Raw genomic sequence first — 22,642 nt, 5'->3', positions numbered from 1 at the left:
GGTAGAGTTAGTGCTTTTTAGTGCCCCATTTTGGAGGCCACATTTATATTAGAAAATCATCTTAAGGATTTTCCAATCGTTGTTTCGTTTAACTTCGTTTTCTTTAGATTTTCTAAACGTTATTAATTACCAAGAGATATAGAGATCAAACAAAAAGAGTACATTTACTGCGAAATATACAATGTTAGTAACAAGTTCATTTTCCCCAATTTTATATTTATAATAAATCAAATAAATATTGTTTTAACTGCCTTTTAAAAATCAAATTAAATATCAAACAGAACTTATCGAAAAAATAGAATATACAAAATATAACCATATTTTTGTATTTTAAATGCTCGTGTCCTAGCTTTGGTGGAATTTTTAGCTAAGATGTGTATGAATTGGTCTTAACAAGACGGCAGTTAAATTTGTGGTTGGGAAATCGGTCACTAGTCAATTAACGGATGGGTAGATGGAGCTTGAGGGTTTGAGGTAGTAACGTAGACGTATTTCTAATTAATATAAATCAAGCGATCGGTTATGAATGGTAATAAGAGAAGAGAGGAAAGCCAACAGCTACTGTTAGTTATTACTCAGTTAAATTGTTTCTTTGTGTAGTTCTTGTGGGAAGATTATCAAACCTGATGACAAAAAATATTTACGTTCAAATAGTATTAATGAATCCAAGTCTGCTGTGGAAAAATATCGTAAATTATATAGAGATTTAACATTGATCTGACCTAGCTTCAATTTTCTTTTATTTTATGTTACTCTTGTCTTACTCTATTTTGATTTTGCACCAAGTTTTTAATTATATTTTCGGGTAAAAGTATAGAGAACATTCCGATTAACTTAGCTACAAATAAAGGAATACCATATGTTCTAATTCAAACATATCCTTTAAACATTATTTTTGTATAATAAATTATAAAAAAAAAACAACTTACTACAATCAAAAAAAGCAAGCAAACAAGAACCTACCTATTCAGTTTTTTTCAAAACCCCTACTTAAAATAAACTAGACACAATTAAGTCGAAATACGGGATATATCAAGAGTATCAATATCCTTAACATCCTGAAACAGACACTCCGGGACTCCTTTTATGCATTGTCACAATAAAGTATCATTTTGGGAACAATTCACGACAAGTTGTCCTCACTTCGACGAACGATTTAATGATAGACTGCAAGCCGGCCCATTTTAGGGACCTAAATAGGTCCTTTTATGTCAAAAGACAGCCTTTCAGAACACTTACAAATACAGGGGAGGTTCCCACACATTGAAACATAATAATTGTTAAAATTTTCATTGTTTTTTTAATTTTTAAAATTAGTCTTTTATAAAAACAAATCAATTTAAGAAAATGCCGATTTGTAAGTATTTTAATACGCAGTAAAAAGATTTCGTAACTCTGACTGTTGTTTTAAAAGTGTGTAGATCAGAGTCTCTTTGTGTTTTAGGATCTATTACTGAAACAAACTGTTGAACTTTACGGAATACAGATAAAAATTTTACAAAATTCTTCAATAAACAGATCGGAGGTGTTCTTTATTAAAGATATAATTAAAAGTATGATAAACTCAACATATTATTCTCATTGTTCTCCAAGTTATTTCGTTGCGGCATTTTAACTTTTGTAGGCAATAAATCTTGGGTAATGATTTTTTTCTTCAAACGTCAAATAATGATGACATTACTTATCTAACTTGATCCTGTCAAAGTTTGATGTCTCCGCCGGCAGCAGTTTTTTTCCCCATTTCTTTACGGCGGAGGGAAAAATGTCATGGCAACAATATGAAACATGTCACAAAGCAACAATACAAATGTCATTAACAACAATTAAACATCATTTTTATTTATAGTAATATTAAAAGTACAATTAGTTAATGAGGCATTTTCAAAATTAAAACCGTGCAAAAATGTTCCCGACTCTTGATACGCATTGGTAATTGTTGATGGTACTGATGGTCAAGAACAACTTTCAGCAATCATTCCCGATGTTGGCGAATCATGAGGGTTTAAAATTTTTTGAGCATTATCGTTCTTATTTCGTATTGAATCCTCTATATATCCTTCGGCAACCGTGCTTGATTTCCAGCCCCCATGTCGTTTGAGGCATTCTAGATTTCCTTCTCCATCAGTTAAAAGTGTTGCTGAAGTTCGTCGTAAAGAGTGACCCGTGTATGCGCTTGCATCGTTTAAATTTAAATAACTAGCTACTTTTTGGGCTACTGCGCTGATCGAATGTATTCCCATGACGCTTCCGTAACACTTTCCATTTTGGTACTTGATAAAAAATCGGTTTTCTGTGAAATTTTCAGGCCGCAGTGATGCATACTTTTTATACAGTTTAATGTAGTTTTGACCAATTATCGTAAAAGATCTAATATGTCGTGTTTTACTGTCTGGGATTTTGATAATTATTACATTTTCTTTATCCTCAATGTCCACAGTCCTCATTTTTACCATTTCGTCGCATCGACAGGGGCCGGTAACCCCAATCAACAAAACAATCTGAAATATTTTTATAATTTAGTAGAGTATACTACATGCTTTGCCATATAATTTTTTTTACCTTTAATCCTAAATACAACTTATCTGGCGCTTCAAACAAAAATTTATCAAACTCGTCTTTAGTGAAAACTTTAGACTTCTTTTCAGTATATCCTTCGCTTGTTTTTTTTTTCAGAAAGGCACGTAACTTTAAAAATTTGCTCATATCCACATTTTTTCTAATAACTAACTCGGATTTTATCATAGAGTATCGTGACCACATTGTAGAAGATTTCCATTTATTTCCATTTTCCATTATATTAAAATATGTCAGTAAAACGTCTTCGGTAACTTGCCGTACTCCTCTTATATCGCACCACCCTTGGAAGTGCTTGTACGCTAACCGATACTTTATTCCGGACTTGGAGGGCCCCAAACGTGCCCCAAATCATTAGCCGCGGACTCAATTTCGTTTAGGTTTTCCATTTTCGCACTAAATTTGCGCTTGCGGTTGCAACAACAATAAGCTGTCTTTAATAATTGCAAACAACTGTCAAACAACTGTAACCAGGGAGACGCAAATCCCACCGACGACTTAATTATTTTAATTTCTAACATCTAGACGACTTTGATAGTTGTCACAGTTAATTTCGAGTAAAAATAGCGTATGAATTGTACTATTTATGGTTGAAAATTGCTACGTTTGAAGAAAAAATAGTATACTTTATTCGGCAAAGAAGCGACTTTTCTTGACTTGTCCTCTATTACGCGCCTCATTTCGTTCGGCGCGTAATATCGGGCGCGTCAAGAAAAGTCATGCTTCTCCGCCTCATAAAGTAATATACTATTTTAAGAGGTATATTTTGAACGAAATCGATGTGACCACCGAAACGCCATTCTAATTATTCTAATCTTACGATACCAAACGACAAAAGTTTCAAACGACTGGAAAAATATCCGAACGAGTTAGCAGTAAATTTATTGGACATCTCCACACAATTAGAATTTTCTCGACTTATCATTTAGAAAATAGGTGAAAATAGGAAAATAGACTTAGTTTTAGATATAAGTAATAAACTCACTAGGAGTTAATAGTCATTGGACTAAAACTCTTGATATTCATTCAATAAAAATGCTTACAGGTATCACTTGTTTGTATGTAACAGATTGTATTTCAAAGCAAATAAAAAAAACGGTACGAAAGAGTTCCAAGAACTTGAGTAATCATTTATTGGACTAATTATAATGGACAAAAGAAATCTCAGAAAGTGTTTATGGAGGAACCATTTAAGGAAGTGGATTTAAAAAACGACACTGCACGAATTAAAACACATTATGCGAAATACTAATTTATCTATCAATCTTTCCTTTCATTTTATCATATTGTTATGACTCAAAAACAAACAAACATTTCTAATACTCATTAAAATATAAAAAGTTTCGTATTCTTATCGAACAAAATTGCAAAAATAATTAAAATAAAATAGAGTAAAATTAAATTAAATTAAAAGTTGAACATTAATTTAAATTGATTTGATATTGTTGAGAAAAACACATGCAAGCATGAAAATAAACAGTTCCTTCTTATAACGCTTATTGCAATCTAAAGCCTATCCTGGAATAAGTTTAGCAATAAGGGCTAATGATTACATAATGCTTACTACTTGAGTTTGCCAAAGGAAGTTAGCCGATTTTAAATGTTCAGATTGGGTGCAATTAGTGTATAATGTGGGTTGTTCGGAACTTTTGTGTACATTGTAGGGTGGCAACAGTACATACCTATGCTGTTCTATTTCGTCATTCCAAGAGGGGAGAAACGTTTTGAGTAGCCTAAGAACGATAATCTTATAATGTTACAATTTTTATAGTGCATTAGGGGATAGGTTATATCTTCTGGAAAGTTTCTTTTAACATTATATTTACTTTTTTAACATAAGGATTTTTCTATACTTTCGTTACCAATTTCTTTGACATTTTTGACTATATCTTGAAATGATTTTATTGTATGCATTGCTAACGCATGATCTTTGTCATTTTTCCTTTTTAAATATTGTTTTGTTGCTTAAAATGCTTTTCTTTTTTAATTATAGTTGTACACTTTCAGTAATCATCTTTAAAATATTTTACAACAATACTACCACGTATTACTTAAATTATTTATATTAAAGAGTCCTCATCATCATTCCCATTCCTTCATCTTCATCGGGAATCTTCTTCCATAATTAAATTGATCTGTAACTTTTTATATTAGGTCAGAAAATATTATTCTTCTTCACGTATGACTTGTCTAAGCGTCTCACATCATATCTCCCTCTCCAATTTCGTGAAAACCTCCTATCCATTTTAACTTATTTTCTCTAATTTTAGCTTCAAATAAAAGAGTAATTAATGGTAGATTATTTCTTTAGATAATTAAATGTTTTGCTTTTTACGACTACTTAATTCAAATTTATCATTTTATTTCAAACTTTCTAAGCTTCAAATTGTTTTCTTCGCTTTTTTTTTGTCTCCATTGTTTATGTCTTTGAACTTCAGTTTAGTATTTTCTACAGGCACCACATCAGCAACATATATTTAACACCAAATAATTTTACCTTGGAGTTTGCCTGTTGTGATCCCTAATGAGAATAAATAAGGACTTAGGACTGCAATCTTAATGTCACATCAAATTTACCATTGTCTCTCACATCTGTCCTAACGCAAATTACAGCTTCATCATACATATCTCTAACAATCTTCATATACCTACTCATGGGAAACTCGTTTTTTATTGAGTGTCTAGAACAGAATCTCTCGAGGTACTATATCATACGCTTTATCAAAATCAATTAATACCATATCATATTCTTTTCTTTTAATACAAAAAATAGAATATTTCTTTCGTCTAAATAGAAAAAAGTAACTGTAAATAAAAATTATTAATTAAAGTCGTATTAGATTTACTATGTATTCAATATGTTTGACTTTTAAAAGGTAGAAAATAATGGAAAACCTTAATTAATGAGGAGCATGAAAAAGCTATTAATAATATAATAATTAATAAAAAACGATTAAATTACTAATGCAATTCCCACAAGTAGTCAGATGATTTATTAATGCAGTTATTATTTTTGCACGCATCCTGAAACTAACACTACATTAATGTTATTATTCTTTTCTCATAAGTACTCTACTTTTCCAAATAAGTTAATATTCATGTTATAAAATATTGATAAATTAGTTACATTGTTACATTCAATTTAAAAAAATATTTGTTCATTTGAAACAGGTCATCTATACAGAAAAATGTATTGGAACATAGCGGTCTTCTTCAAAAACATTTCATATCGTATTATAACAGTCATATTATCATAATTATATCGCCTTGTAAATTATAAATCTAATATTCGGTATTCTGTAATATTTTTTAATTTTCATGGTGAGACCTTATTTCGCAATGCTTTCCAATTTTAATGCCCATGTTTATATACTTTTTTCTACTTTTAGAAGCGATCAACCTCTTAATACTTCTTAATACATACATTTTAGGCAGTGCAATGGAACGTCAGTCGATCTAGATCTTTGTCAACTGTAAATGGACTGAGATATTTTTGATGATCTTAACCCAATTGTCCGTTTTATTGTAAAGATTAATTATCTATATTTTAATGCTTGAGCATTTTAAATAACTTATTTATTGGGACACCACAGTATACTTACCTTTTCAATATCTATTAATACCAGGAGGGTACTTCTTTCACAACGTTGCTCGATTATAAGTGAAGATAAACTTAATTTAAAGGTGGTAACAGCACTTAATTTGTAGTTTGCATTTCGGGTTTTTCTTCTCCATGTTTAATATTGTTCTTCTTCCTCTTTATAAGCAATTCTGCTTGTTCGTTGGCGGATTAATACCTCTATGGAAGGTTGTCACTACATCTTTTGCGCGGTCGTCCGATACTTCTTTTGCGAATTGGTGACTTATATCTTGCTATTTTGACGACACGGGTCTTCTCCATTCTGCTTATGTGGTTATTCTATTCTTTTTTTATATTTTGTTTTCATTCATTTATACACTGGACTGGAAATAACTGCAATCCATCACTGCGTGGAAGAAATAGAAAGGCAGGAAAGAACGTTCTGTTCAGTTGCCATCTTCACAGATAGTCAGGCAGCGCTTAAGGCGCTCAATTCTGTAGAGGTCAATTCTAAGCTAGTATGGGATTGCGTGTGTGCTCTAAATAAACTAGGAGACCGTAGCAAGGTTACGGTAGCCTGGGTACCGGGGCACGAGGGTCATAAGGGCAATGAAAAAGCAGATGAAATGGCCAAGCAAGGCTCATCATTGCCATTCATTGGACCGGAACCCTTCTGCGGAGTTGCATAATCAGTAACAAGAACGGCTACAAGGAAGTGGGTAGCTCACAAATCTCTGGAATGGTGGAGGAATTCATCAGGACAAAGACAGGCGAAACAGTTCATTACAGAACATTCGCCAAAATTTACGGCAGACCTAATAAGCAAAGACTGGAAAACAGTCAAGGTCATAGTAGGTCTTCTAACAGGGCACTGTAAGCTGAATAGGCACTTGAAGCTGATGGGATTATCAGATGATGACCTGTGCAGATTCTGTCACCTCGAAGAAGAAATAGCAGAGCACATTTTATGTCAGTGTGACAGTCTGGCAAATGTGCGGTTCTTTGCATTAGGAGAAGAAAATCTACCGGCGAATAACTACATGGAAGGTACAGTCTCGAAGCTACTAGACTTTATAAAAAGGGTCAGGCTAGAGAATGTTATCTAGGACTAGAGGACCACAATAGATCTGAAAAGGTCGCAGTGGAATAGGCCGAAAGGCCACCTCTCTTAATCTAATCTAATACAATGGACGTTACATTTTTTTCTAATGTCTTTACTACTGTTTCGATCTCTCAGCGTATTTCTTCTAATTATTTTCAGTACCCTTATCTCTGCCGTTTCCAGTAGCCTTTGCATAGTGTCGGGTCTTGTTTCTGAGGCATAATATGTCATTATTGGTGTTACACTAGCTTTTTAAATTCTTGACTTCATCTTAGTTTTAATGTGTCTGTTTCACCATATAGTGTTATTAAGGCCTGTCTATTTGCTTTTTGTACTTGATCTCTCACGTCTTTGTTTAGGTCTCCATAGCTAAATAGTGTAATTTCCAGGTATTTTATTTCCATTACTTGTTCAGTACTGATGCCATTAATTTCTATTTTACATCTGGTTGGTTTTTTGCTGACTACTATTGTTTTATTCTTCTAAGATGGGATTGTCATATTAAATGCTTTTGCTCTTATGTTCAATATGTGGACCAGTCTTTGCAGACTATCTTCATCTTGGCCTATCAATATTGCGTCGTCTGCGTAACAGAGTATTTTTATTTATTTTTTTAATTATCACCAATTAGCATAAATGCCCTTGTAGATTGTACAAACTCATCACCGCAATTAAATCAGGGATTTTAGACTAGAGCTGAAGAGATTTACAAGCTGATAACTGACCTTCTTGCACTCCGTTGCAAACCGCTAAGATTTGATTATTTGAAAGAATAATCGAAATCCGAATGCAAATAAAATAACCAAGTTGGGGACTATTTCAGATACAACCGGAAAAAGCACATGTCCACTAATATTTTCATTCAAAAGTTCACTATTAAAAACCTATGCAGCTGACTGGTCAGACTTAAAATCCGTTTAGATTGACAGATACGATGTATCTTAAAGCAATTTGCTTAAAATAATTTCGGAATTTAATAGATTATCAAGTAAACAAGAAATGTAACAGGTAACAGGCAATTTTCCGCATTATAAACCAGCGTCTTGGGGCAAAAATGCTGGTGATGAGTTTACCTATCTGCGGTGATGAGTTTAATGATCTCCAAAGGATACCGGTGATCAGTTTGCTATATCTCGGAGAGACTAATAATTTCGTTCGTTTTCATTGCCTCTTTTAAAAGTTTGTGTTTGGATAGAGCAACAGACTGAAATGCGTTAAAGCTCTGATATTTTCTAGGTGCACATATGTTAATGTTTATGAAAGACTTACTTAGTTACTATATCCTGATCCAGCACATATAAAATCTTTCTTTGAACGAACTTTCATTCTTATTATTCCGTTAACATTTTCGCGAATATTTTCGCACGCATCCTGACACATAAAAGTTGAATTATCGTAACCCACGTTACGTCTAATTGGTAATATACCCACGTATTTTTTATTGCTGCTAACGCATATGCGGCTTTTATTTATTTTCATTGTTAAATGCGGCTGAATGCATGATTAATAATAATATGCATACTTACTACGGACTTCAGAGAAATGTTGTAAATAACGACAACATTTGAATTCATCCGGTGGAAATGCAATAAACAATGTTCTTTTAGAGAGTCTGATGATGAATTTCTTTACGAATATGTTGAATTTTAAGACCTCCTTGATAATAAAAAAGAGTGCTGTGTGAATAGTAATTGTAATTAAATAGGGACCAGGGTTCATTAAGAAAATATTAATCGCTATTAGAATGTTATTTACTACAGTAATGGCTAATAGAGGTTGTAAAATATAAGAGAATAATAATATTTGTTCTATATATAAGTATACAGTCATAATCAAATCAAACAGAAATTCGACACTACATTGCATTCGACAATATCTCGATAAAATATGAAGGTGTATAAAAAATCACTATCACCATTAAGTAAATCTCCATTTCTCTGTAATCTCTGTAATTTACTTATCTGTACAATAAAATACAACAAATTGAAAAAATTATTTGAGAAAACAGTCCTCTCGTTTATCACTATCAACATTTTAAAGACATATTCTTTGATGTAGCGTTCGAATGTGGAATCATGTTTGTTTAAATTATCTGTCCCCCTAACCAATATTCCGTGGCGTTCTTCAGAACTTTACGGGGATAGACTGGGTAGGGAAATACGTATCCCCATTAAGGAGCATCCCAATGACTAATAGGAAAGATCGATGGATATACAGGATAATATGTCAGTTAATAATGTATATCCAAATAAACAACTACACCATGCTCAATTGGCAAATCACCAGACAGTCTCACCACGACTGATTCATCATACGGTGTGATCTGTGTGTGCTCCAAATCCCGAGGTGTAACACCATCATGCTCAGAGTATGTATGGTATAGAGGATAAAGTGGTACTTAAGCGATACCCAGAGGGCTGGCAAAGTCTGAGAGATTACAGCCTTGGCACAGTATGGACGCACTAACCTGCTTGACAGCTTTTCGTTCCAGCTCGTTAGACAAGAAGACAAAAGTACAAATGGAGGACTCTTGTGAGTCTAAAAATAAAAACGAAAGAAAAAAATATAACTAAACGTTAAAATCCAAGCGATATTTAAAAAACGCAAACAACTTTCAGAAAATGTCTTAATTGGTGGCCATAGATGTCATGCTAAAACCACAAAATATAAAAGTAAATGATATTTCAGCTGAAGTAAAGTTAGATAGTAGTTAAAAGAACGGCAAGAGTAAATATAGAAAAGTTTTTTGAACATATTTGACGTTGTTAACCAAATATAAATTATCTGAATAATAAGAATAAATAAATATATAAGAAGAGAACTAACTGGAATAAACACAGAAACAAAATTGAAGAAAAAATATAGCTGAATGCCTGAATCCAAGCGAAATTGAAACACATTTTAGCAAAATTGTTACGGTGGCACCCATAGATGCTATGGACAAGTCACAGAATTAACAATTTCTTACGGAGGTAGCCACAGATGTCATGGTATTAACATATTCCTTATAAAACAATAAAGCAATAAATAGGGCCTCCTACATTATAAAGGCTAAATTCTTTAACATTATATGTTACCTCTCTAAACAGATTTGGGAATTAAAGCTACTTATATGCAGAAACCGATTAAATGAAAACCTAAAGCCGCACATAGCTACGGTTCGGGATGTAACATCATTCGATCTTCAGTGTTCCTGTAGCGATAAAAATGCAGGTATTTGCTATGTATAAACCTTTTTGAGTATTTCAAATAGGAGATTTTTAGGAAACTTAAATATGTATAATTTATATAAAAAAGAAATGGAAGAAACTAATTTAAAAAAGTGCATTACCTGAGAGTTTTTCTTACTGCCGATCTCTGTCCTCTTCATTGCAGCCGTTAAATCATCCAAGATTATTTGTATTATTTTTTTTATAATTGTATAATACTCACAAAATATTTTAAATTTATAATAAAATTATTATTACCTCTGTAGTTTAAATAGTTTTGACTCATCTGCAATTTCTGTTATATTATTTATCGTTAAGATCTAGCATTTCGTACATACTCAACGCTGCAAATCTAGCTGATCGTTATATCCACAAAAATAATCACGATCTTCGTTTATAAGACACTTAGTAAACAATTCGGCTTCTTAATCGTATTACTTAAACATTTTTACGATTATATAAGTAATAACCAGATGGAATATTCGAATTTAAGAGCCTCTAACCAATAACCACGCAGCAGTAAAAGAGTTAGTAGTCGTAATAAACCGTTTAATAGTTCTACCTAGCAGAAATGGTTTAATCGTAAACTGAGGAAGTGTGACATAATCAATTACAAAAGTTTTATGTAATTTTGTTTAAATTTATGTATATCTTAAACAATATATATAACAATAACCGATGTAAAGGAGATAAAAGGACACAATGTTTAGTTGTCAACTTTGTTTTAAGGTATTCTTGTTCTTCTCACATCACCGATTCGTTTAGAATGTTAACGACTTTCATGGCAATTTGTATCTTGTACGATATAAACCCACCGCAGGCAGGTTAAAAACATACTGGCATATTTTTAACCCATGATTGTGAGTCTTACAGACCCTCGTGTACCATCTGTCTTTCCATAGTATTAATAGAATCAGGATTGAGATGTTTATTGTATGGGGTTTTTATTCTTATCAATTATTCTTTCTTTGTTCATTTTACTAGCACATCTCTAGTGATCTATCCACGAGATATTTAAAGGATCTGTCATTTTTACATTTCTATGACTTGTAAAACGTCATGTATACTCTCTGTCCTTGCTTTCTTTATTTGATCGTCGTTTTCGTTGGCAACTATAACTATACGCATTCCAAGAAGTCTGTAAGGACTAAAATATAGATATAGAGTATAGTTTATTTTACAGGTTTTATCCGATGAGTGAAACCATACTCGAGGCACATGTAGAGTTACAACTCTGTCTGCGACTTTTAAACGCGAATTTTTAATTTAGCACCTAGGCAACTGCATCTTATTTTACCAGGTAAATAGAAAATATTTAATATGGAAGTCTTTACTTATTTCTGTATCTGTAGAGTAGGGAGAGCACAATTGACCCATCGTGCATCCTCCCAGAGAGCTGTCGTCCTTAGCTCATTGTCAATCCTGCCATTTTTAGGAAGGTAGACAAGTCAACAGGAGACATCCTTCTTATGTGAGCAGGTGTGGCCAGGACAGGCCAAACGCATATTCTCGTATTAACTATAATTCCGGGCATTCACATAGGACATGCTCTACAGTTTTGTATTCTCGTTCACACTTCCTACATAGATGTGTGTCTACTAGCCCCAGTGTGAGCTGTTTGCTTTGTTGACAATGATCAGTTAAAAAACCAACTGTCAAGCGTAGGTTTTTCCTGGTCATTCCCAAGTACTTCTTTGATGCTGACTTTTCAAGGTTACTAAGTGTTACCATAGCAAGTCTACATCCTTGCCCTTCTTCCCATCTTTTTACAGTTTGCGCATGGGAGTGACAATTAACAATTTCCGCGATTGTTGTAATTGATCAACCAAAAAGATCCCCAGGTCCTAAGAGTGCTGCCTTAGGTCTGCTACCTTCCTAGCCAATTGGTCAGCAATGCGGTTGCCTTTATTCCTATCGTGTCCATTAACCCACCTCAGGTTGATGGTATTACCATCCGAAGCTTGAGTTAGTGACTCGTGACACTCCATTACTTACTTTGATTTGACACGTGGTCTAAGTCTTTACGAAATTCAAATTCCTAGTAGCTGTCATGTACTGCTCGTTTTTAAAAGTTTAATTTAAATAGCGGTATTGTATGTTGTCTAATATTGTCGTTCTATCTTTGAATCAATACATTTAGTACGCGTGAGATAAATTAGAAAGTATATAATTTATTTTTTGCATTTTTTATATCTTAACCTTGATTTTTGGGTATACATATCTGTCATTTGCACGTATTTATAATTAAATAGCTAGTGAATAATTTTAATTTAGAAAATTTATGTGCGCCGTTGGCAATTTGATTGACGGTTTCATCTTACGACAATAGGTTTCAATACCAAAGCGGTCAAAAAGGATAAAACGGACATTATATAAAAAAATCTTTCACCTCGTATTGTGGAAATGTCTACGAAGCCAAACGAATCCTTTCGACGAACATATGCATTCTATCCATAATCATATGGGATCTTTTAAAACTATTTGCAAAAACGAATAAAAGCTTTCCTGTTATAATATTCTTTGCTAATTTTATAACATTATAACTTCTAACTTTTAAATTTGGACACATCTCTTATATATGTATGTAAAATTCTCTAGTATAACAAAATAAATATTATTTGTATGTTAACTTCCCACTGATGACCTTTTCTTAACACTATTTACTTTTTTGTTCCAGGTTAACAGGCCATTGACGATGAAAAAAGAAGGCATTCAAACTCGCAACAGAAAACTTTCTTCAAAGAGTAAAAAGAAAAAATCGGGTGCGTCATGTCTGTCTTTAGGAGGCATGATGGGTGATATGATGAAGCCTTTAGATAGTAAAGGTGCCTTCGGTGGAGGCTTCGGCGCAGGAATGGGTGGCGGACATCCGCATCTTAATGCTGCTCTTCATCCTCACCACGCTATGACACATTGGCATCAGTATCAGCATACTCAAGGGTTCGTTTCAGGTCCACCTCCACCCGCCCCACCATCCGCAGCTTCGTATCACCATCATATGAGTTCGTTGAGTGCTGCTGGATTAGGATTGACGTCAAACGGAATGGTAAGTGCTATCCTTAAATAAAAAATCTCTATACACTGTTTCAAATATTATAAGTCTTAATTTGAAGCCTACATCTTACGTGGAATGACTTTATTACTGTACAGGATGTGGAGCAACAAGTTTTGATTAAAAGTAATGACGGTTACAGTTATGTTAAAAACCTGAAACTTTGAAGGTGTAGGTTTTGAATGACATCGAGTTGAAATATAATGTTTGTGGCACTTCCGGTTATACTGGAAGTAGAAATCAACTTTGTTATTTTAAATAATATCTAATATTTTTAATTTTATTTTTGAATTTTGCTTAAAATTTTAGATGAAATTTGTACACAATGTTTTATACCAAAAAGGAAGTATTTTCGAGATATTTCAATTTTTTTCAAAATTTTGAAAAATCTTAGTCTACATTGATAAAAATATCTCCATTATTAACAAGGCTATTGCCGTGGAATTGTAATCAATAAACAACAAGCGATTGTCCGTTAACCCATTATGTCCAACTTATTGGTATTTTATACAGGGTGTTTTAAACTTATCCGCCAACATGCACAATTTAAATTATTTATAAGTTGCTTACTTTAAATAGAACACCCTGTATTTTAATACATTTTCCGCTGTATTATATTATTAAGGTATCTGTCCATTAGAGAGGTAAGAACCTTGAAATATATTCTGCAAAACTTGTTAGCACAAATGTATAGGTTAAACCAATCGAGGAATCTCCGCCACATTGGAGGAACACGAAATATGTCTAAGATATAAGCAGATCTCATCAGCCTTATTTATCTATGAATATACCAAGAGACTCAAAGTAGACCTTAGCGATTGGAAACATATCGCAGCTATCTTTCGCTACAAAAGGACACCAAACAGGAAAGCTATAGAAATATAAGCACAAGAAGAAGTCCAGTAAACCGAACAATAGCAGCTAACCAGCTACACCACTCAATATCCGTTCCACATGCTACTGTCTTCATTCGAAAAATCTTAATTACTCGAGTCGTAATTCATACCGACTAACTTAATGTTGCTGGTAATGTCAATTTTAAGACCCCAAAAGAGATGCAAAAAAGTTTACAACTCCTACCTCCCGCTACCTCTTAAAACCCTCCATGTAGGAAATAAAACGGAAAATATCGATTTACCAAGAGTCTTGAATATGAATTTTGAACAAAAATGTTTTATTTAATGTAACAACTTGACAGCAAAAATTCGATTCGAATCTTTTGATTTTGATTTTTTAGACGTATAGAAATGTAAGTTGATAACACTTTTTTTACTGTTGGCCATTTTGCACTACTGTAAAGTGACTTATGTTAAGTTAAGTTTAGCATTTCAGGATGAGTAGACTTGACGTTTAAACAACGCTTCCAAATTGTACAAATTTATTTTGAAAATTGTGGTATTGTTCGAAATGCGTATCGCGCATTACGTCCATTTTATGGTCAATATAATAGCATTATAATAGTCTATCAGAGCAAACAATTCGATTAAGCATGGAAGCATGGATTTTTGCTCCATGTTTACTCTAACTGATAATATGCATCCACAGACACGTCGTACAGTGCGTACAGAAGAAATTGTTGCTGCTGTAGAGTGTAGCATACAGGAAGACCCGAATCAGTCTATCTGCCATCGTACACACCAGTTGAATACGTGCCCATTCACTTTATGGAAGATTTTGCGTAAAGATCTTTCTTTGCGTGCTTACAAAATCCAAGTCATGCAAGAATTGAAGGTACATCATCACCTAGCAAGGCGTGGATTCGTAGATTTGGTGAGTGGGTCCAAAATTTTGTTTGGCGATGAAGCTCACTTTTGGTTGAATGGCTACGTCAACGAACAAAACTGCATTAGTTGAAGTTAACATGATCCTCGAATGTATGTTGAGAAACCATTACATCCAGAAAAATTAACGATTTGGTGTTCTTTATGGTCTGGTAAAATCATTGGACCGTACTTCTTCAAAAACGATACTGATCAGAACGTTATAGTCAATAGTGACCGCTATAGAGCCATGATTACTAAATTTTTCATTCCCCAATTAAACAACCATGATTTGCAGGAACTGTGGTTTTATTAAGACGGCGCAACATGCCACACAGCTTGTGCCACAATTGATTTATTGAAGGAAACGTTTGGTAACCGCTAGACTATTTTATGTGGGGATATGTGAAGGTGCAGGTCTACGCCGATAAGCATGAAACGATTGACCACTTAGAGGACAACATTCGCTGCGTTATTGTCGATATGCGGCGACAAATTTTGGAAAAAGTCATCGAAAATTGGACCTCCAGATTAGACTACGTCAGAGCCAGCCATGACGATCATATGCCAGAAATCAGATTTAAATTATATTGCCAAAATAATATATTTCGAATAAAGCCAATTTCATGTCAATTAATAAAAACATCTTTATTTTATTCCATTTCAAAGTTCTATACCTCTAAAAAAAAAACACCCTTTAGTAATTACAATTATTTTTTACCAGTTTTTCAAAAACATACAATTTCTACTTTTTCTTTTGTTACAGACAAGTTGGAGATCAGAATACACGTGATAAGGAACATCGGAAGCCTTTACGAGGAATTAATTTATAAAAATATGTAGATATAGAATCTAAGGTAAAGATAAAAATAAAACATGAATTTTAAAGGTGATCATTGTAAACTGGTCAACATTTCTCTGTATACTTGTATTTAATTTTATTGTATATTTTGTAAAAATACATATAACTATATAAGTAATTTTTCAGCATTAATTTATTCGGAAAAAAGGCAATAAAATGAGTTAGTAAAGTACAAGCGAAAGAGAATAAATGGGGCGAAAATATTTTATGTTTGTGAAGTGCTGTCAATATTTTTTAACTTTATTTAGAAAGTTATTTTAGATTTAATTAAAATTTTAAACTTTTACTTAAATTTCAGTTGGGTCAAATTTACAATTACATTCCGTATAAAAAACTATTTAATTAATAATATAACAATTCTAGAATTGCTAATAATTATTAGTGTAAATAGGATATTTCCAGGAAAAAAGGTCAGTAAAATATGCACACATATATTGCTATAGGAGAAAAGGATTGATCCAAAAATTTGTAAATTATGATTTTACGGAAATGGTTTTAATTTTTATCAATCAGGAGAATTAACTTTGCATTTTGTTTTCTAGATGTTTATACTTGGATATAAATAAAATATTCAAATAGTATTTTCGTTATTTTGTGAATGAAGCGAATGCATAATGCCTTTGTTTTAGAAGATTATTCGCTGAAATACTTAAGAACTCTTTGAGTTCTTAAAGATTGATTTGTTAAATTTAAAATTTGAATTTTTTAAATTAACAACTCAATAGTACGGGTAGTCTTACTTTGTGAGACTTGGATCAATAATTCTGAAAAGTTTCTTATTCAGCGATTTTGTGATCAGTTTATAAATGTATAAAAATTAAGTACAAAAACGAACATTGTAATGTATTGTAAATAGATGTAGTTTGTCTAAAGGTAATTTTATAATACAAGTGACGATTTGTATATAAAAAAGTTTAATTATATGTGCAATCTTCACGTTAAAAGTATTTATGTATGTATGAGTGAGACGAAACGCGACAGTTTGCCAGAATTCTTCATCAAAACTTCTAGAAATGTAAATCAACTTTATTGATTTCTATTGTCGAAAATAAGAAAGAAAACAAAATTAAAAATCTAATTTATGTGTTTCAATTCTTCATCTTCTTATATTATAGTGTCTTCTAGTGACTCCATACAATCGGAGAAGGGTCTCAGTTCAGATAATTCAATATTGCCTAAGTTTATAAACTCGTAAGTTATTATACTATATATTTTTTATCGGGCACTGCATACCATTAATATTTACGTAAAAATTATAAAAATAAATAAAATCTTGGTTTCTCCTGAAGTTAATATATTAGGTGACATAGGAAAAACAACACCCAGTAATAACAAATTCATTACAATTAGTATTAGTAAATAATTCACCAAAATTTGAAAAAAATTTAAAAAGTATGTTGGACCTCTCCGATGTTTTCTACACTCCGAAATACTTTTGGGCAAATTTTTATTGAGATGATCAATTTCTTCATGAGGTATCTCATCCCAAGCTACTTGTATCTCATGCCGAAGTACATCTAGAGTCTGTGGAGGATGCAGTAAATGGAGTAATCTTCTACCCATAATGTTCCAGACGTTTTCAGTGGGTAAAAGATCAGATGATCTAAATGATCAAGGCAACAAATTGTCTTCAAATTAAGTTAACGGAATTCTGGCTGTACATGGAATTCTTCTGTAGCTATCGACAAATTGTCTTCAAATTAAGTTAACGGAATTCTGGCTGTATGTAGTCGCGCAATTATCTTATTGAAAAAGTGGTTTGGGGAGCGTCCGTATATAAGGCAGAACATATGAGTAAACCACCTCCTGGATGTAATGCACAGTGGTCATGTAGCCTCTGATCAACACTGAAGGTGACCTACTTGCATAAGAAATAGCTTCCATACCATAATTCCAACAGTGTGAAGCACATTATTTCCAAGAAAAATGAGGATCTCGTCATTCACCACGTTATCTTCTCACTCTTGCACAACCATTAGGCATACAAAAACCAAATTTTCATTTACTAGCCACTAAATCGAAATACTAAAGTTAATGATACTTAAGCTCCCAGTTCTCTGCACCATACCAGTCGATTAATTTGGTGACTATAAGCGTAAGGTAGGACAAACTGAGGACGGTATGAAATCATAAGCCCAACTTCTAATCCGGCCATAAACCGTTCGTATTGTAATAGACCTTCCATTCTTTTTAAACTGTTGGTCTAAAAATGATCTTATATGAAGCGGTCCCGTGTAGAGATAAAAACCTAAGGCTATGATCTGGAAGTGAGACCGTTCTTTTGACACTCTTACTTCTTACCGTGATCTCACTTTAGACATAAGGAACAAATTAAATCAACTCTTTACGACGTATTTTACGACGATTAAATGCCAATTGTAACTACAAAATACAGCTATCGCTTACTTACTTGTTTTGTTAGAACAGACAATATTATAAAACCACTTTATCGATATGGTTGAAAAACTAATTATTTTGACTTAAACAAACATAATCCTAGATGTTAGTTGTAATAAATTCAATATTACTCTTTTTTTTTGTTTATGTCGCTTAGTATATTTTCTTTCAGTTATTGTATGTACAAGTCATTAGAATTATAATTAGGTTTTACCACCATAAACTGTCAAATGTCAAATAAACATAAAACTACCACTGGTCAGATACTTGATAACAGCAGTAAAACAGCATTATTGCATTAATACCTATAAAAAGTTAAAATAAATTATAGAAGTAAGGAAAATAATTCTATAATATTTCTAAACTAAATAGCTGTTAACCAAGCTGTTATTTTTTGACAAATATTACAAACTGAATAGCTATTTGAGAACATATTAAAAGAACCACAAATGAACCATCTTTAAAAATAAGTGGATAATCGGATATAAGGATAATCGCAGTGTTACGATATAATAGCATTCAAAATAAAGGGTGAAAAAGTTGGCAAATCCGACAAAATATGCGATGAAATGCTAAAATAAATTAACTAAGATAATCTTAAGACATAAATATTATTAATATAAATACAAAGTAGGTATATACCAACGGTATATATTCTGATATTATGACATAACGATAAAGACATAATTTCAATAGGTTTGTATATTTTATCCTCTCTGTTCAACATACGAGTATATTAAGACCAAAATTTTTAAGAAACCGTTGAAAACATAAAAAAAGATGAATTAAAGTTTACTGAATCTATGTCTGTATGTCTGTAAACCTCTGAGACTGAGGTTTGTTGAATGTTACGTCTGGTCGCAACTATTGTACGGGATAGAAACATGGACATTAAAAGCGCTAATAGTTAAAAAGCTTAAAGCCTTTGAACTTTGGATATACCGGAGAATGTTGAGAATTCCATGGACTACCAGGGTCACCAATGGAGAAAGTGTTGAGAAGGATGGGTCGAGACAAAAAATTGTTGAGAACAATAAAAGTTCGCAATACTGCATACCTTCGACACATACTGAGAAATGATAAATATAGTCTTCTGCAGGTCATCATGCAAGGTAGAGTCGATGGCAAAAAGGGAATAGGTAGAAAGAGGAAGTCATGGCTGCGAAATATTCGAGACTGGACAAACATGACTGTAGACGAATTATTCCACGTTGCAAAAGACAGAGAAGCTTTTAAAAATGTGGTCGCTAACCTCCGTTAATGGGGGCGGCATAAGAAGAAGAAGACAAATAACCAAACATGTAAGCTCCCACGTCGCATAGGGTTAGCTTGGGCAGCGTTTGTAAATTAAACTATTTATTTAAATCGGATCTACCCATATGCCCCAAAAGAAAAATCTTTGACTAATGTGTGTTACCTGTACTCATTTATGAATTGGAAACATTGGAAGCACAAAAAAGGTAGTGAATAAGATTTGCGTGAGGGCTATAGAGCGCCAAATGTTGGGTGTCTCTCTGAAAGACCGAAACCCAAACGAAGAAATACGTCGTAGAACGAAAACGAGAGACGCCGTTGAAAAAATCGCGTCTTAAAATTGAATTGGGCAGGACACGTCGCCACATTATCAGACAAGCGATAGAAAAAACGTATTGTCGAGTGAAGACTAAGACAAGAAGCACTACGGAGCAGAGGATGCCCACCAATTAGGTTGGCTGACGACCTGAAACGTGTTAGCAATACTTAGATGCAATCCACACAAGACAGAGACATATGGAAAGAGCTTAGGAGGACCTATACCCAGCAGTGGACGCATACAGATGATGATGATGAACCTATATAACCAACTCGACGTATGCAGATGGCACAATTATTATAGCTAAGAGTATTGAAGATTTTCAAGAAATAATGAAAGTTATAACAAGGGAACGCGACAGAAAGAGACTAAAAAATACAGATAGTATAAAACTAATGGCAGTTGCATAGAATTTAAATTACCAGAAAAGTATCTTTATTTGTAGCAAGCAAGTATAGTTCATACTCAAGTTTTCGTTTGTACAAGACCCTGGTTGCTAAATAACAACCAATCAACCAATATTAACCCTAAGGTTGACACACAAGCGTAAATAGAAAATGTCAGATCAGCCTTTTAACACAGAAAAACTCCTAACCTTATCATTAAATGTTAAATATTAGTTTCTAAAAACTTTGTAGAAACTATCTTCTAATAGTTTGACATTGACTACTTAATTTTTCGTAATAAATCACAATCATTGTAATTAAAATTATATAATTTTAATGTTTCCGCTTCCAGTCCGGAAATCTTCTTAACAAAAAACTAAATATAAAATGATTATTTATCAATAATCTAATATACATAATGTTTTTATACCGGAATCTAAAATTAATTCTGGGACATAATTACTTGATAGAAATATAACCTCCTATATTCTCATAATGAAAGGGAAAAGGGATCTCGGACGAAAGAAATATTCATCATCATCAGTTGGCGCTACAGCCCTTCGTGATCCCTGGCTAGCGTCAAAACATTATTCCAGCCTTCCCTGTTGAAAGTCTGTCTTTTCCATTCCTTTACTCCAATTTCCCTTAAATCGTCCTGCACATCATCCAGATACCTGAGTTTAGGTCGCCCCCATTCTTCTTTTGTTGACCAGCCTATTTAACATGGTTATTTTAGAAAGATCATTTTCATCCATCCGCTTACCCATCTCAGGTGGTATATTTTGATGGTTAAATATTTAATAAAACTAAAAAAGCTTACATACTGCATAACGAACTCTCCTCTTCGAGTAAATGGACTCTTCTAACTATTTCGTGTCTCTAATTTCGTGACGATCCTCTCAGCATTTTACTATAGAGAAAAATTAATAGAACGATAGTATCGAAGCTTTGCTTCAAAAAATTTAAGAGAATAGAGGCATGGATACACATTGACTACATATGCACAATATAGAGATCAGTTTGCCGTAATCATAAACTTCCTTCAGCAATAGACAGTATTCAATATTTCAATATATAGTTAGTCCCCTATTACAGCTAATATATCAAGTAAAGTTGATTAAATCAATGTAGACATCACAAATATACCCGTACAGCCAATTAAGTCATAAAATTTCTAAAGATTATAAAATACCGAAATAAACAAATACTTTGGGTTCTGATGAAAAATTCCGGTTCGGACATTGATAGACTGCAAATATTGTAAATAAACTTTGGTTCATAAAAAGCCGACCAATTGTTAAAATATTCAATTCAATCTTTTGTATAAAAGTATATTTATTGTCAAATTTTTAGACTATGTAAAAGAGCTCAATATGTAGTTTCCTTTATTATATAATTCCATAGCTTTTTGGGAAAATATTTTGACACGATATTCTTGAAATATTGTTTAAAAATATTGTAATTTACTTATTTGATGCATAAGAAGAAAACTGTTTACGGATTACTACTTATATATATATATATATATATATATATATATATATATATATATATATATATATATATGTATGTATATATATATATTAAAAAAATATCTATTCACTATATAAAAATATACAAAGTTTTGGTATCGATTTTTTTTAATATTCTGAATTAATACCCAGACTGTTTCAATTTCAACATAAAACAACCGTTGTACGTAAACCTCTAATATACTTTTTTGAGCTACATTTATATTTTGGAATAATAATTCAATTTTTTTAAAAGTTAAAAAGTGAGCTTTTAGAATAAATCATATGGTCAAGAAACGAGACCAGTGGAAACGACACCAAGGACCATGACGCTGAAGTCACTGATGATATATTTAAACTATAAAATCGAATAAAATAATCTTTTATTCGATTTGAACCAACTCCATAGTAATACCAAAATTTTCTATATTCAAATTGAAATTAAAACTAGATGTTGAGCCACATTGTCGCCATGTTTATACTGTGCAGTATTCTTGTTAAAATGTTTTTAATTTATTATTTTGTTTGTTACTTAATAAACGGCGGTTTTTTTCCTGAATCAGTTTTGTACACGAGATGCAATTCGACATAGAAATAATTAAAATATTGTGACATTTTCAAAAACTGTACATAAAA

At 32.5% G+C, this 22,642-nt stretch overlaps 1 protein-coding gene across 2 annotated transcripts in view; it reads left to right on the top strand.

Moving 5' to 3' along the window:
- grn (GATA binding protein grain) overlaps positions 1–22,019 on the top strand; it is a 249,293-nt gene extending 227,274 nt beyond the window's left edge. For both annotated transcript variants that reach the window (XM_072523081.1, XM_072523080.1), the window contains exons 6-7: positions 13,143–13,511; positions 16,044–22,019. In XM_072523081.1, coding sequence (XP_072379182.1) covers positions 13,143–13,511; positions 16,044–16,070 — 396 coding nt within the window. In that variant the 3' untranslated portion in view covers positions 16,071–22,019. The remainder of the gene's footprint in view (positions 1–13,142; positions 13,512–16,043) is intronic.
- The last annotated feature ends 623 nt before the right edge of the window (positions 22,020–22,642 follow it).

The sequence above is a fragment of the Diabrotica undecimpunctata genome, chromosome 2 (assembly GCF_040954645.1).
Source record: "Diabrotica undecimpunctata isolate CICGRU chromosome 2, icDiaUnde3, whole genome shotgun sequence".
Lineage (NCBI taxonomy): Eukaryota > Metazoa > Arthropoda > Insecta > Coleoptera > Chrysomelidae > Diabrotica > Diabrotica undecimpunctata.
The sequence above is the reverse complement of the archived record's forward strand: the minus strand, read 5'-3'. Positions and strand labels throughout refer to the sequence as shown.